The sequence below is a fragment of the Hemitrygon akajei genome, chromosome 19 (assembly GCF_048418815.1).
Source record: "Hemitrygon akajei chromosome 19, sHemAka1.3, whole genome shotgun sequence".
Classification (NCBI taxonomy): Eukaryota; Metazoa; Chordata; class Chondrichthyes; order Myliobatiformes; family Dasyatidae; genus Hemitrygon; species Hemitrygon akajei.
Window position 1 is genome coordinate 68,093,299 of NC_133142.1, and position 13,234 is coordinate 68,106,532.

The 13,234-nt window shown below is 41.3% G+C and overlaps 1 protein-coding gene across 2 annotated transcripts in view; it reads left to right on the top strand.

The window, feature by feature from the left end:
- Positions 1–13,234, top strand: part of stab1 (stabilin 1) — a 347,363-nt gene that overhangs the window by 318,861 nt on the left and 15,268 nt on the right. For both annotated transcript variants that reach the window (XM_073072696.1, XM_073072697.1), the window contains 5 exons: positions 1,598–1,731; positions 3,404–3,569; positions 3,700–3,806; positions 3,891–4,010; positions 4,645–4,797. In XM_073072696.1, coding sequence (XP_072928797.1) covers positions 1,598–1,731; positions 3,404–3,569; positions 3,700–3,806; positions 3,891–4,010; positions 4,645–4,797 — 680 coding nt within the window. The remainder of the gene's footprint in view (positions 1–1,597; positions 1,732–3,403; positions 3,570–3,699; positions 3,807–3,890; positions 4,011–4,644; positions 4,798–13,234) is intronic.

The window sequence follows — 13,234 nt, forward strand, 5'->3', positions numbered from 1 at the left end:
TGTCTCGACCCAGTCCTCTTCCCTCGCCTCTTTGATCCCCCTCTGCATCCTCTGTGTGTTTTCCTCTGGATTTCAGCAGGGGTATCCGCCGCTCTGTCCGCTAAACCGGCGATCAGCTGGTCCCTGGAATAAACAATGCGACCATGCCGCAATGAGAAATGTCCGAATGTAAATATTTCCAGTGCTAAAAACCAGAATAAAACTCTCTCCACCAGCATGTTAGAGAGGGTGCAGCTTTGACGTGTTACCGTGAAAGAAAAAAAATAAACAAATAACTTAAGTTAGAAAAGTAAGAAAACTAGTCAGAGCGGCTGTAACAGGCAGCATGCACACAGAGGCTCCTCTGGACCCTCTCCAATGCCAGCACATCTGTTATAAGATGAGGGGCCCAAAACTGTTTACAACACTCACGGTGAGGCCTCACCAGTGCCTTATAAAGCCTCAGCATCACATCCTTGCTCTTGTATTCTTGACCTCTTGAAATGAATGCTAACATTGCATTTGTCTTCCTCACCACTGACTCAACCTGCAAGTTAACTTTTACAGTGTTCTGCACAAGGACTCCCAAGTCTCTCTGCAACTCGGATTTCTGGATTTACTCCCTGTTTAGAAAATAGTCCACACATTTATTGCTACTACCAAAGTGCATGACCATGCATTTTCCAACATTGTATTTCATTTGCTACTTTCTTGCCCATTCTCCTAATCTGTCTAAGTCCTTCTGCATCCTACCTGCTTCCTCAACACTTCCTGCCCCTCCCCCAATCTTCTTATCTGCAAACTTGGCAACAAAGCCACCCGTTCCATCATGTAAATCAGAAAAAGAAGTGGTTCCTACACTGACCCCTGTGGAACACCACTAGTCACTGAAAAGGATCCTTTTATTCCCAATCACTGCCTCCTACCAATCAGCCAATGCTCCAACCATGTTAGTAACTTTCCTGTAATACCATGGGCTCTTAACTTGATACGCAGCCTCATGTGTGGCATAATTAAGTATTAGATAGAAAAACATAGAAAACCTACAGCACAATACAGACCCTTCGGCCCACAAAGTTGTGCTGAACATGTCCCTACCTTAGAAATTACTAGGCTTACCTATAGCCCTCTATTTTTCTAAGCTCCATGTACCTATCTAAAAGTCTCTTAAAAGACCCTATCGTATCCACCTCCACCACTGTTGCCGGCAGCCCATTCCACGCACTCACCACTCTCTGAGGCACCATAAACCTGCATCTTCTTGTGTTAAACCTTTCAGCCCTGGGAAAAAGCCTCTAACTATCCACACAAATAATGCCTCTGATCATCTTATTGAAAATGATAGCAATAATTGTTCATAATTAAGTATTGGAAGTGATAGCAATGTCATTTTGCAAAATAATCAGTAGTCTCCCCCTCCCCCCACTACTTTCAAATCTCTTACTATCTTTCCTTTTGGTGAGTCCTGACGAAGGGTCTCAGCCCGAAACGTCGACAGCGCTTCTCCCTATAGATGCTGCCTGGCCTGCTGTGTTCCACCAGCATTTTGTGTGTGTTGTTTGAATTTCCAGCATCTGCAGATTTCCTCGTGAGTAGTCTCTTCTGTTCATTTTTTCAGATAAAACGGCTGGGGTGTTCCATTTGCAATCACCCTTCGGGAAGTACAAGTTTACCTTTGATGATGCAGCTGCTGCCTGCAATGCGGAAGGTGCCACTTTGGCAAGTTTTGACCAGCTTGCTACTGCTCAGCAGGTAAATGTCTACAAAGTATTCCACAGAGATCAGTGTGAGTGTGTGCGCTTTAAATCACTTTTCATTCTGCGGGTTTGTTTGCCCCAGTTACTGCACTTGCTCATGTGTGTGTTTAGATCTCCGTTGGAATCTCAACTGGGCGCCCATTAGAAAATGAGTGATGGTTTTCCAGAAGCCTCATGAGTCATTTTATTCTTCATTGTTTGTCCTTAAAGAAGGTGGTCACCAGTTGATTCTATTGCAGGGGTTAGGGCTGGGAAGGCAGTGTTCATACAAGTCCTTCACAAGACCCCTCTCAGTCTCCTAAACTCTAGTCTACTTACTAGCTTCATTTGTTCCTACGCTGTTTCCTGTCTTCCAGCAATTTTCAATCTATAGCTGTGTGTTTTTCTTTAATTTGCAGTATGACATCACATGGGACTTTGTACACCTCTGATATTCACTAATGTTCAAAAATTATTACAGGTTATAGTTTTAATGAACCAGTTAAAGCAATTACTTAAAACAATTAGAGATAAATTAATTTGGGTATGTAAATTGCTTGAAAAATGATCACCTTCCCTTTCAGCTGAGCAATTCTATTAAAAAAAGGCAATATTTCTATGTAAAATCTGTCTTTTCCTTTATCTATCCTTATTGTCATCATCATTCACTTTGAACTGATAACTTCTTTTAGTCATTTTAGGCTCCTATTTTATCACAAACCTCCTTTGTACTCTCTTGTGTTCCTATTTTTGCCTTTTAAAATCTACTTATCTTCAACTTTGCCAAATTATGATTAACAGCCTGAAAATTCAGCAGGCAGGGCAGCATCTGTAGTTGACAGAAAGGGTATTAACATTTTGAGGATTTCTTTTTGGGTAATCTAAGCCAGTCCAGAAAATCATCTGCTAAATCTTAACTTCCTTATAGATCTTATCTTTTGCCAGTGATGTGTTATGTCCAGTTGTTTCTTCTGGAATTCATTCAGTATGTTTCCATTGCATTTTAGTGACTCACATTTTACTTTCTAACCAAGCTACAACATGCTGGATATAAATCTGCCTCTGAGTCACAAACACAAATGCATTCAAGTCAAGTCAAGTCAAGTCAAGACAAGTCACTTTTTTATTGTCATTTTGACCATAACTGCTGGTACAGTACATAGTGAAAATGAGACAACGTTTTTTCAGGACCATGGTGTTACATTACACAGTACAAAAACTAGATTGAACTACGTAAAAAAAACATAGAAAAAATACTACACTAGACTACAGACCAACTCAGGACTGCATAAGGTCACATGTCCTTATCATGTACAGAATTATCACAGGAATTTCACATAATAGACAAATGTGCAATATGATAAAAATGTATTTTTAAAAGCATTGACACAAAAATATTTCAGAAGGCTTTATGCAAATTTCAACTGAAATGACAACTTACTTCAGTTCCTTTATGGCCATTGATGGCTTTATACAACTTATAATTCACTGAATTATTACTAATGAAACGCTAAAACTTAATACCTTCAAGTTGACTGTAAAATGTGAAAGAACTGTTGCAGTTAATTGGTACCAACACTAAGGTCTATTGATCTTTAATAGTAAACAGGTGGAAAAATGCTAGTGCCTTGCAACCAAACAGAATTGCTTAACCAATTTTTTTTTCTTCCCTTGATTTATTTTGACAGTTTGGCTATCACCGCTGTGTAATTGGATGGATGGCTAACATGAAAGCAGGGTATCCCATAACCCACTTAAACCCAAACTGTGGTTATGGCACCATTGGGGTCTTTGATTATGGTGTGAGGGCAAATCTCAGTGAATTATGGGATGCTTACTGCTTTAGAAAGCAAGGTAAGCACCAAGTTCAATGTATCGTTTGAATGAATTTACCATTTTTTCCCAAAGGTAGAGCATCCAAGTATATTTGAGAATATTTATGGCCAACTTTTAGCCTTTTTTTCTCTGTTACATTACTCCCTAGATATTCAGTGTGTATGTAAAGAAGGCTTTGTAGGTGACGGCTATTCCTGCAATGGGAACCTAATGAATGTGATCTCCAGTCACACCAATTTTTCAATCTTTTATTCAGTAAGTATTGTTCTTCTGTAACCTTATTTGCAAAGTTTTTGTTGTGGTCAACTGTACACATTATTATTTGTTGTCTCTCATTAGAAATTGCTGGACTATGCCGAAGCGAATGAAAATGGAAGCAAATTCCTAGCATTTCTGTCAGATGAGACAACTAATGAAACATTGTTTATTCCAGTAGACTCTGGCCTTGAAGAAAGTGAGGTATAATGTATGGTTTTTCCTAAAGTTTTCTTCCTGCTTAAAACAAATCAAATATCACAAATAATGACATGAAATTGGGTTCCTTAGCTAGTAAGTTGGTTAAAGCACCTTAAATCAATAGGCTACAATGTGTGTTACCAAGAACATTGGCGATAGTTTCTTTTAATAGTTGAATCTCATCTGCATCTCATCACATCTTTGTTCTATAGGGAAAAAGCAATTTTACAGAAATTAGGAATCAGGAACAATTTCAAAGTTAAATTTATTGTCATGTATGTACAGGTATAATGTATAGAAACCTAGCATTAGAAATAAAACATTCACAAGAAAAACAAATTAAGAACAAATTATACTGCATTGAAAGGACAGACTGTCACACTGATCTGTGGCTTGGAGTTGAGAGATGTTCAGAGGAAGCATGAAATTCAAGCAGCCACGATCATTTACAAGATCTTTCACACTTAAACATGACCTTTATTATTTTAAATGTGCTATTTCGATCCAAGCACTCCTTTGGCCTACAACCTGCTGGTTCAACACTATTAAAAACTGAGCCATCTTGACAATTGCAGTTCATTGTAATGCAGAATGTTTCATGCAAGGTTAACATTTACTGATTTCTTATTGTGTCTAGACCTTGTCATGGAGTGATCTTGAAAACCACATCACCAGGAACAATAGTTACATTTTGTATGATGAGCTAACTGCACATACACTTGTTTCATCCAGACTAGGATATGATCTTCATATTGATGAAGTTGCATCTGTAAACAACTCTCTCCTTGAGGTAAGTGAGACCACAGAGCAACTTTATTAAAACACAAGCTTCACTTTAAAAGAAAACGTGTATGTTTCTAAATCTAGTTCTAGGAGAAATACGTTCATCAGTAGTACTACTGTCTAATTAAAAATGTTCTGAAAATCGCTGAAGCCATGTGGAGCAATAGATCCTTTAATAATGTCCTCAGAGATCTTGACACCCAGGAACTTGAAGCTGCTCACTCTCTCCACTTCTGATCCCTCTATGAGGATTGGTATGTGTTCCTTTGTCTTACCCTTCCTGAAGTCCACAATCAGCTCTTTCATCTTACTGACATTGAGTGCTAGGTTGTTGCTGCGGCACCATTCCACTAGTTGGCATATCGCATTCCTGTACACCTTCTCGTCACCACCTAAGATTCTACCAACAATGGATACATTGTCAGGAAATATATAGATGGTGTTTGAGCTATGCCTAGCCACACAGTCATGAGTATAGAGAGAGTAGAGCGGTGGGTTAAGCACACACCCCTGAGGTGCACTAGTGTTGATCGTCAGCAAGGAGGAGATAGTATCACCAATCCACACAGACTGTGGTCTCCCGGTTAGGAAGTCGAGGATCCAATTGCAGGAGGAGGTACAGTGGCCCAGGTTCTGCAACTTCTCAATCAGGATTGTGGGTATCATGGTGTTAAAAGCTGAGCTATAGTCGATGAACAGCATCCTGACGTAGGTGTTTGTGTTGTCCAGGTGGTCTAAAGCCGTGTGGAGAGCCATTGTGATTATATCTGCCATTGACCTATTGTGGCAATTGGCAAATTAGAATGGGTCCAGGTCCTTGCTGAGGTAGGAGTTCAATCTAGTCATGACCAACCTCTCAAAGCATTTCATCACTGTCAATGTGTGTGCTATTGGTCATTAAGGCAGCTCACATTATTCTTCTTAGGCACTGGTATAATTGTTGCCTTTTTGAGGCAAGTGGGGACTTCCGTCCATAGCAGTGAGAGGTTGAAAATGTCCATGAATACTCCTGCCAGCTGGTTGGTACAGGAATTGTCCTAACTTCTACAATTAAAACTAAATATTCATGAGAAATTTGGTTACGAATGGTTATCACTTATAGTTAAAGGAAAAGCTACATCCCTTAGAAATCTGAAATGAAAGAAAGGGTCATATTGTGGGCCTAAGGCACCTGTGCAGAACTAAAAGTTCATGATTCATTGCCTCTTTGCAACATGGAAGAAGGAGGGAGACAGAAAGAGAAAGATGGGGAGATGACTAGTTACCCCAGGAAATATACATCTCAGCTACATGTGAGGTGGCCAAATAGACCACTCAATCCCTCGTGCTTTCTTTGCTCCTCATAATTCCATGGCTGACCTTATTAACCAATACTCCATGCCACACTAGCCCCATGTCCTTTGATGTAAAAAAAATCTATTTAATTTTCTTGAATATATTCAGTGATTAAGCCTCAACAGCCCTTTTGGGTAGTAAATTCAGATTAGCTGTCTGAGAGAAGCAATTTCTTCTTGTCCTGCATGGCTAACCTTTTATTTTAAGTTTCTAACTAACCCTTAGTGCAAATAGCTTAATCTAGGGGTGATAGCCCCCGGACCGGCCAAACTAATCTTGTTTGGGTGGATGCTGCGCGATGTGGGCCCTGTTACTAATCAGTACCATGAAATAACAAACAGTACACAATATGCAATTAAACGATTGAGCTTTATAATTCTTAATTTGACTATATGGTTAGTAAAGAAACAAACATAGAAAAGGGCCCATTCTCATGAAACAGTCTAATGTGCAAATGTTGGAGCTTACGGTTTGTCCATTTGTTCCCATTGTGCTCCTCTTAGTGTAGCTGACCCTTGGACTCTCAGTCCACTCCGTCTGGCAGTCTAGCAACTCTCTCCATTCGCATCCTCTCTCTTCATCACCCCTCGACAAAGACCGCTAATTCCCTGCTCCCAGACACACAAGAAAGAACAACATCCCGCTCATTGGCTAGCATGCCCCGTTATCTCTAGTCATAACCCAAACATTGCTGCTACAGAGAAACCATTAACTCAGCAGTGGAACATTACAGAGGCCATTACATTAGCAGTGAAACTTTACAGCGTGTTACACATCAAATATGCATTTTCCTTGTGAAGTCCCATAGAAACGTTTCAATAGAGATCACATCTCACTCTCCTAATGCTGAAACTGTACAGGCCTTTTACACAACAACCTGTCATCCCAAAAATAAATAGTGGAAGAAGAGGCCAGTCAAGAATTAAAAATACAGGATATCTGAGATGTAATGAGGAAATTCTGGAACTTCAGTGTAAACAGGAATCTCACGATATTTAGTATCCACTGCTTGAAAGAAATCTTGAGGCAATGCTAATACACAATTGCATCTCGGTTGTGAACTGTCCAGCAAATAATACACATCTGAAGAAGAGGGATGCTTATTGTGAGAATGCTGTTCTTGGACTACAGTTCAGCATTCAACACCATAATTACCCCCAGGATCGACAGGAAGCTCAGAGACCTCGGCCTTCACCTTGCCTTGTGTAGCTGGATCCTGGACTTCCTGTCAGATTGCCAGCAGGTGGTAAGAGTGGGCTCCCTCACCTCTGCCCCTCTGACGCTCCACACAGGAGCCCCTCAGAGTTGTGTCCTAAGCCATAACACCATAAGACATAGAAGTAGAATTAGGCCATTTGGCCCCTCGAGTCTGCTCTGCCATTCAATCATGGTTGTTCCTTTTTTCCTGTCTCCTCCTCAACACCAGTTCCCGGCCTTCTCCTTGTAACCTTTGATGCTATATCCAATCAAGAATCTATCAACCTCTGCCTTAAATACACCCAATGACCTGGCCTCCACAGCTGCATGTGGCAACAAATTCCACAAATTCACCTCCTTCACTCTCTGTATACCCATGACTGTGTCGCCACCCACAGCTCCAATCTGCTAATTAAATTTGCTGATGACACTACACTGATTGGCCTAATCTCAAATAATAACAAGGCAGTCTACAGAGAAAAAGTCATCACCCTGATACAGTGGTATCAAGAAAACAACCTTTCCCTCAATGTCTCAAAAACAAAGGAGCTGGTTGTGGACTACAGGAGGAATAGAGACAGGCTAACCCCTATTGACATCAATGGATCTGGGGTTGAGAGGGTGAACACTTTAAAGTTCCTCGGCATACACATCACTGAGGAACTCATGTAGTCTGTTCATACCAGCTGAGTGGTGAAAAAGGCACAACAGTGCCTCTTTCACCTCAGACAGTTGAAGAAGTTTGGTATGGGCCCCCAAATCCTAGAAGTTTCTATAGGGACACAATTCAGAGCATCCTGACTGGCTGCATCACTGCCTTGTATGGGAACTGTACTTTCCTCAATTGCAGGACTCTTCAGAGAGTGGTGTGGATAGCCCAGTGCATCTGTGGATGTGAACTTCCCACTATTCAGGACATTTACAAAAACAGGTGTATAAAAAGGGCCCGAAGGATCATTGGGGACCCAAGTTACCCCAACCACAAACTGTTCCAGCTGCTACCATCCGGGAAGCAGTACCGAAGCTCCAGGACCAACAGGCTCCGGTTCAGCTTCTTCCGCCAGGCCATCAGACTGCTTAATTCATGCTGATGCAACTGCATTTCTGTGTTCTATTGACTGTTCTGTTGCACATTATTTATTATAAATTACTATAAATTGCACGTTTAGATGGAGATGTAACAAAGATTTTTACTTCTCATGTATTTGAGGGATGTAAGTAATAAAGTCATTTCAATCAATTCAATTCAAAAGAGAAAATGTTGGAAAATCTCAGCAGGTCTAGTAGCATCTGTGTAAATAGATACAGTTAAGATCATAAGACATAGGACCAGAATTAGGCCTTGTGGCCAACAGAGTCTGCTCCACCATTCTATCATGTCTGATTTATTTTCCCTCTCAAACCCATAACCTTTGATGTGCTTACTAATTAGGTAGCCATCAACCGCTTTAAATATCTGAAATGACTTGGCCTCAACAGTCATCTGTGGCAATGGATTCAGATTCACCACCCTCTGGCTAAGATAATTCCTCTTCATCTGTTCTAAAGGGAGTCCTCTATACTGAGGTTGTGCCCTGTTGTCCAAAAATCTCCCACTATTGGAACCATCCTCTCCATGCCTACTCTACTTAGGCCTTTCAATATTTGGTTTTTTGATGAGATTCCCACTTCATTTGTCTAAACTCCAATGAGTACAGGCTCAGAACCATAAAGCACTCTTACTTCCATTTCTAGGATCATTCTCATAAACCTCCTCTGGACCCTCTCCTTTCTTAGATATGGGAGCTAAGACTGTTTACAATACTCCAAAAGTGGCATTGTTTTTATATTCTAGTCCTCCTGAAATGAATGTTAGCATTTCATTTGCTTTCCTCACTACCAACTCAACCTGCAAGTTAACCTTAAGGAAATCCTGTGCCAGGATTCCCAAGTTCCATTGCCCCTCTGAATTTTCTCCCTGTTTAGACAGTAGTCTATGCCTTTATTCCTTCTACCAAAGTGCATGACCATAGACTTCCCTACATTATATTACATCTGCCACTTCTTAGCCTATTCTCCCAATCTGTCTATGTACTTCCGCAGACTCCCTGTAACCTCGACACTACCTGGCCATCCACATTTCTTCATATTGTCTGCAAACTTGGCCACAAAGTCATCAATTCTGTCATCCAGATTATTAACATATATATATATGTAATGTGAAAACTAGCAGACTAAACACTGGTCACCTGCAGCCAAACAAAAAATGCCTTTCTCTTTACCTTCTGCCAGCCAGCCAGTCTTTTTGTCCATGCTCGTATTTTTCAGGTGATCCAATGGGTTCTTATCTTGTTTATGAGCCTCATGTGTGGCACCTTGTCAAAGGTCTTCTAACCATCTAAGTGAACAACATCTACTGACTCTCCTTTGTCTGCCCTTCCTATTTTTTTTTCCACAAAGAATCCCAACAGATTTGTCAGGCAAGTTTTCCCTTTAAGGAATCCTTGTTGTCTTTGACCTATTTTATGGTGTGCTTGCAAGTGCTTCAAAAACTCATCCTTAATAATGCACTTCCTAACATCTTCCCAATCACTGAAGTCAGGCTAACTAGCCTATAGCTTCCTGTCTTTTGCCACCCTCCCTTCTTAAAGACTGGAATGACATTTACAATTTTCCAGCCCCACAGAACCATTTCAGAATCTTGTAATTCTTGAAGGATCATGAGTAATGCCTCCACAGCCTCTTCAACTACTTATTTCAGAATCCTGGACTGTAGTTTATGTGACTCATCTGCTTTTAGACCTTTCAGCTTCCCTTCTCTGTAGTAAAAGTGACTACTGTCATTTCTGCTCCTTGCCATATTCTAATTTCTGGCTTGCTGCCAGTGTCTTCCAGTGAAGACTGGTGAAAATCTTACTCAGTTCATCTGTAATTTCTTTCTTCCCCACTACTAACTCTCCCATGTCATTTTCCAGCAGTCCAATATCAGCTCTTGCCTCTATTTTACTCTTAATGTATTTGAAAAAAATTTTGATATCTTTTTTTACTGTAAATTATTGACTAGCTTACCGTCATATTTCATTTTTCTCTCCTTATTGCTTTTTTTTAGTTGCCTTCTGATGGTTTTTAAAAGCTTCTTAATCCTCCAGCTTCCCACTAATTTTTGTCATGTTGCCCTTGACTTCCTTTGTTGGCCACCCTTCGTCTGCCCTTTATAATACTGCTTCTTCTTTGGGACGAAACAATCCTGCTTCTTCCAAAGTTCTTCCAGAACTCCAGCTATTGCTGCTCTATGCTCATCTCTGGTGGTGTCCCCTTCCAGTCATTTTCCAGCAGCTCCTGACAATCACAAGAAAATCTACAGATGCTGAAAATCTGAGCAACACACAAAAAATGCTGGAGGAACTCAGCAGGCCAGGCATCACTTATGGAAAAGAGTATAGTCGACATTTTGGGCCAAGATGTCAGCAGGACTGGAGAAAAAAATGATGAGTCAGAGTTAGAAGGTGGGTGAGGGAGGAGGAAACTCAAGGTGATAGGTGGAACTGGGAAGGTGGGGAGGGGTGAAGTAAAGAGCTGGGAATTTGACTGGTGAAAACGATACAGGGCTGGAGAAGGGGGAGTCTGATAGGAGAGGACAGAAGGCCATGGAAGAGAGAAAAGTTGGAGGAGGGCCAGAAGGAGCTGATGGGCAGGTAAGGAGATAAGGTTGAAGGAATGGGAGGTGGTGAAAGAGGGATGAGTGGGGAACATTACCGGAAGTTCAAGAAATCAATATTCATGCCATCAGGTTGGAGGCTATCCAGATGGAATATAAGGATATCCTCTAATCCGAGTGTGGTCTCGTTGCGACAGTAGAGGAGGCCATAGACTGACAAGACAGAATAGGAATGGGACGTCTGTTGGGGTCATCTACAGTATCCGTTGCAGCCTCCTGTATATCGGTGAGACCCAACGTAGATTGGGAGACAGCTTCACCTCTATCCACCAGAGAAAGCAGGATCTCCCAGTGGCCACTCAATTTAATTCCACTTCCCATTCCCATTCTGGTGCAGTAATAATAGGGCTGTCCTGATGGGGATTTTAATTTCCCCAAAATTGATTGGCATCTCCCTAGAGCGAGGGGTTTAGATGAAGTGGAGTTTGTTAGGTGTGTTCAGGAAGGTTTTCTGTCACAGTATGTAGATAAGCCTACACGAGGAAAGGCTGTACTAGATCTAGTATTGAAAAATGAACCTGATCAGCTGCCAGGTCTCTCAGTGGACAGATAGTGATCATAATTCAATCTCCTTTACCATAGCATTGGAGAGGGATAGGAACAGACAAGTTAGGAAAGAATTTAGTTTGAGTAAAGGGAAATATGAAGCTATCAAGGAGGAACTTGGAAACATAAACTGGGAACAGATGTTCTCAGGGAAATGTACGGCAGAAATGTGGCAAATGTTTAGGGGATATTTGAATGGAGGTCTGCGTAGGTACATTCCAATGAGACAGGGGAAGGATGGTAGGGTACAGGAACCGTGGTGTACAAAGGCTGTTGAAAATCTAGTCAAGAAGAAAAGAGAAGCTTACAAAAGGTTCAAAACACTAGGTAATGATAGAGATCTAGAAAACTATAAGGCTAACAGGAAGGAGCTTAAAAATGAAATTAGGAGAGCCAGAAGGGGCCATCAGGCCTTGGTGGACAGGATTAAGAAAAACCCCAAGGCATTCTACAAGTATGTGAAGAGCAAGAGGATAAGATGTGAGAGAATAGGACCAATCAAGTGTGACAGTGGAAAAGTGTGTATGGAACCGGAGGAGATAGCGGAATACTTTCCTTCAGTATTCACTACAGAAAAGGACCTTGGCAATTATAGGGATGACTTACAGTGGACTGAAAGCTTGAGCTTATAGACATTAAGAAGGGGGATGTGCTGGAGCTTTTGGAAAGCATCAAGTTGGATAAGTCACTGGGACCGGATGAAATATACTCCAGGTTACTATGGGAAGTGAGTGAGGAGATTGCTGAGCCTCTGGCAATAATCTTTGCATCATCAATGAGGACGGGAGATGTTCCGGAGGATTGGATGGTTGCAGATGCTATTCCTTTATTAAGAAAGGGAGTAGAGATAGCCCAGGAAATTACAGACCAGTCTTACTTCAGTGGCTACTAAGTTGATGGAGAAGATCCTGAGAAGCAGGATTTATGAACATTTGGAGAGGCATAATATGATTAAGAATAGTCAGCATAGCTTTGTCAAGTGCAAGTTGTGCCTTATGAGCCTGATTGAATTCCTTGAGGATGTGACTAAACACATTGATGAAGGTAGAGCAGTAGATGTAGTGTATATGGATTTCAGCAAGGCATTTGATAAGGTACCCCAAGCAAGGCTTATTGAGAAAGTAAGGAGGCATGGGATCCCAGGGGACCTTGCTTTATAGATCCAGAACTGGCTTGTACACAGAAAGCAAAGAGTGGTTGTAGATGGGTCATATTCTGCATGGAGGTCGGTCACCAGTGGAGTGCCTCAGGGATCTGTTCTGGGACCCTTACTCTTTGTGATTTTTATAAATGACCTGGATGAGGAAATGGATGGATGGGTTAGTAAATCTGCTGATGACACAAAGGTTGGAGGTGTTGTGAATAATGTGGAGGGCTGTCAGAGTTTACAGCGGGACATTGATAGGATGCAAAACTGGGCTGAGAAGTGGCAGATAGAGTTCAACCCAGATAGGTGTGGGGTGGTTCATTTTGGAAGGTCAAATATAATGGCAGGATATGGTATTAATGGTAAGACTCTTGGCAGGTTGGATCAGAGGGATCTTGGTGTCCGAGTCCATCGGACACTCAAGGCTGCTATGCAGGTTGACTCTGTGGTTAAAAAGGCATATGGTGCATTGGCTTTCTTCAATCGTTGGATTGAGTTTAAGAGCTGAGAGGTAATGTTGCA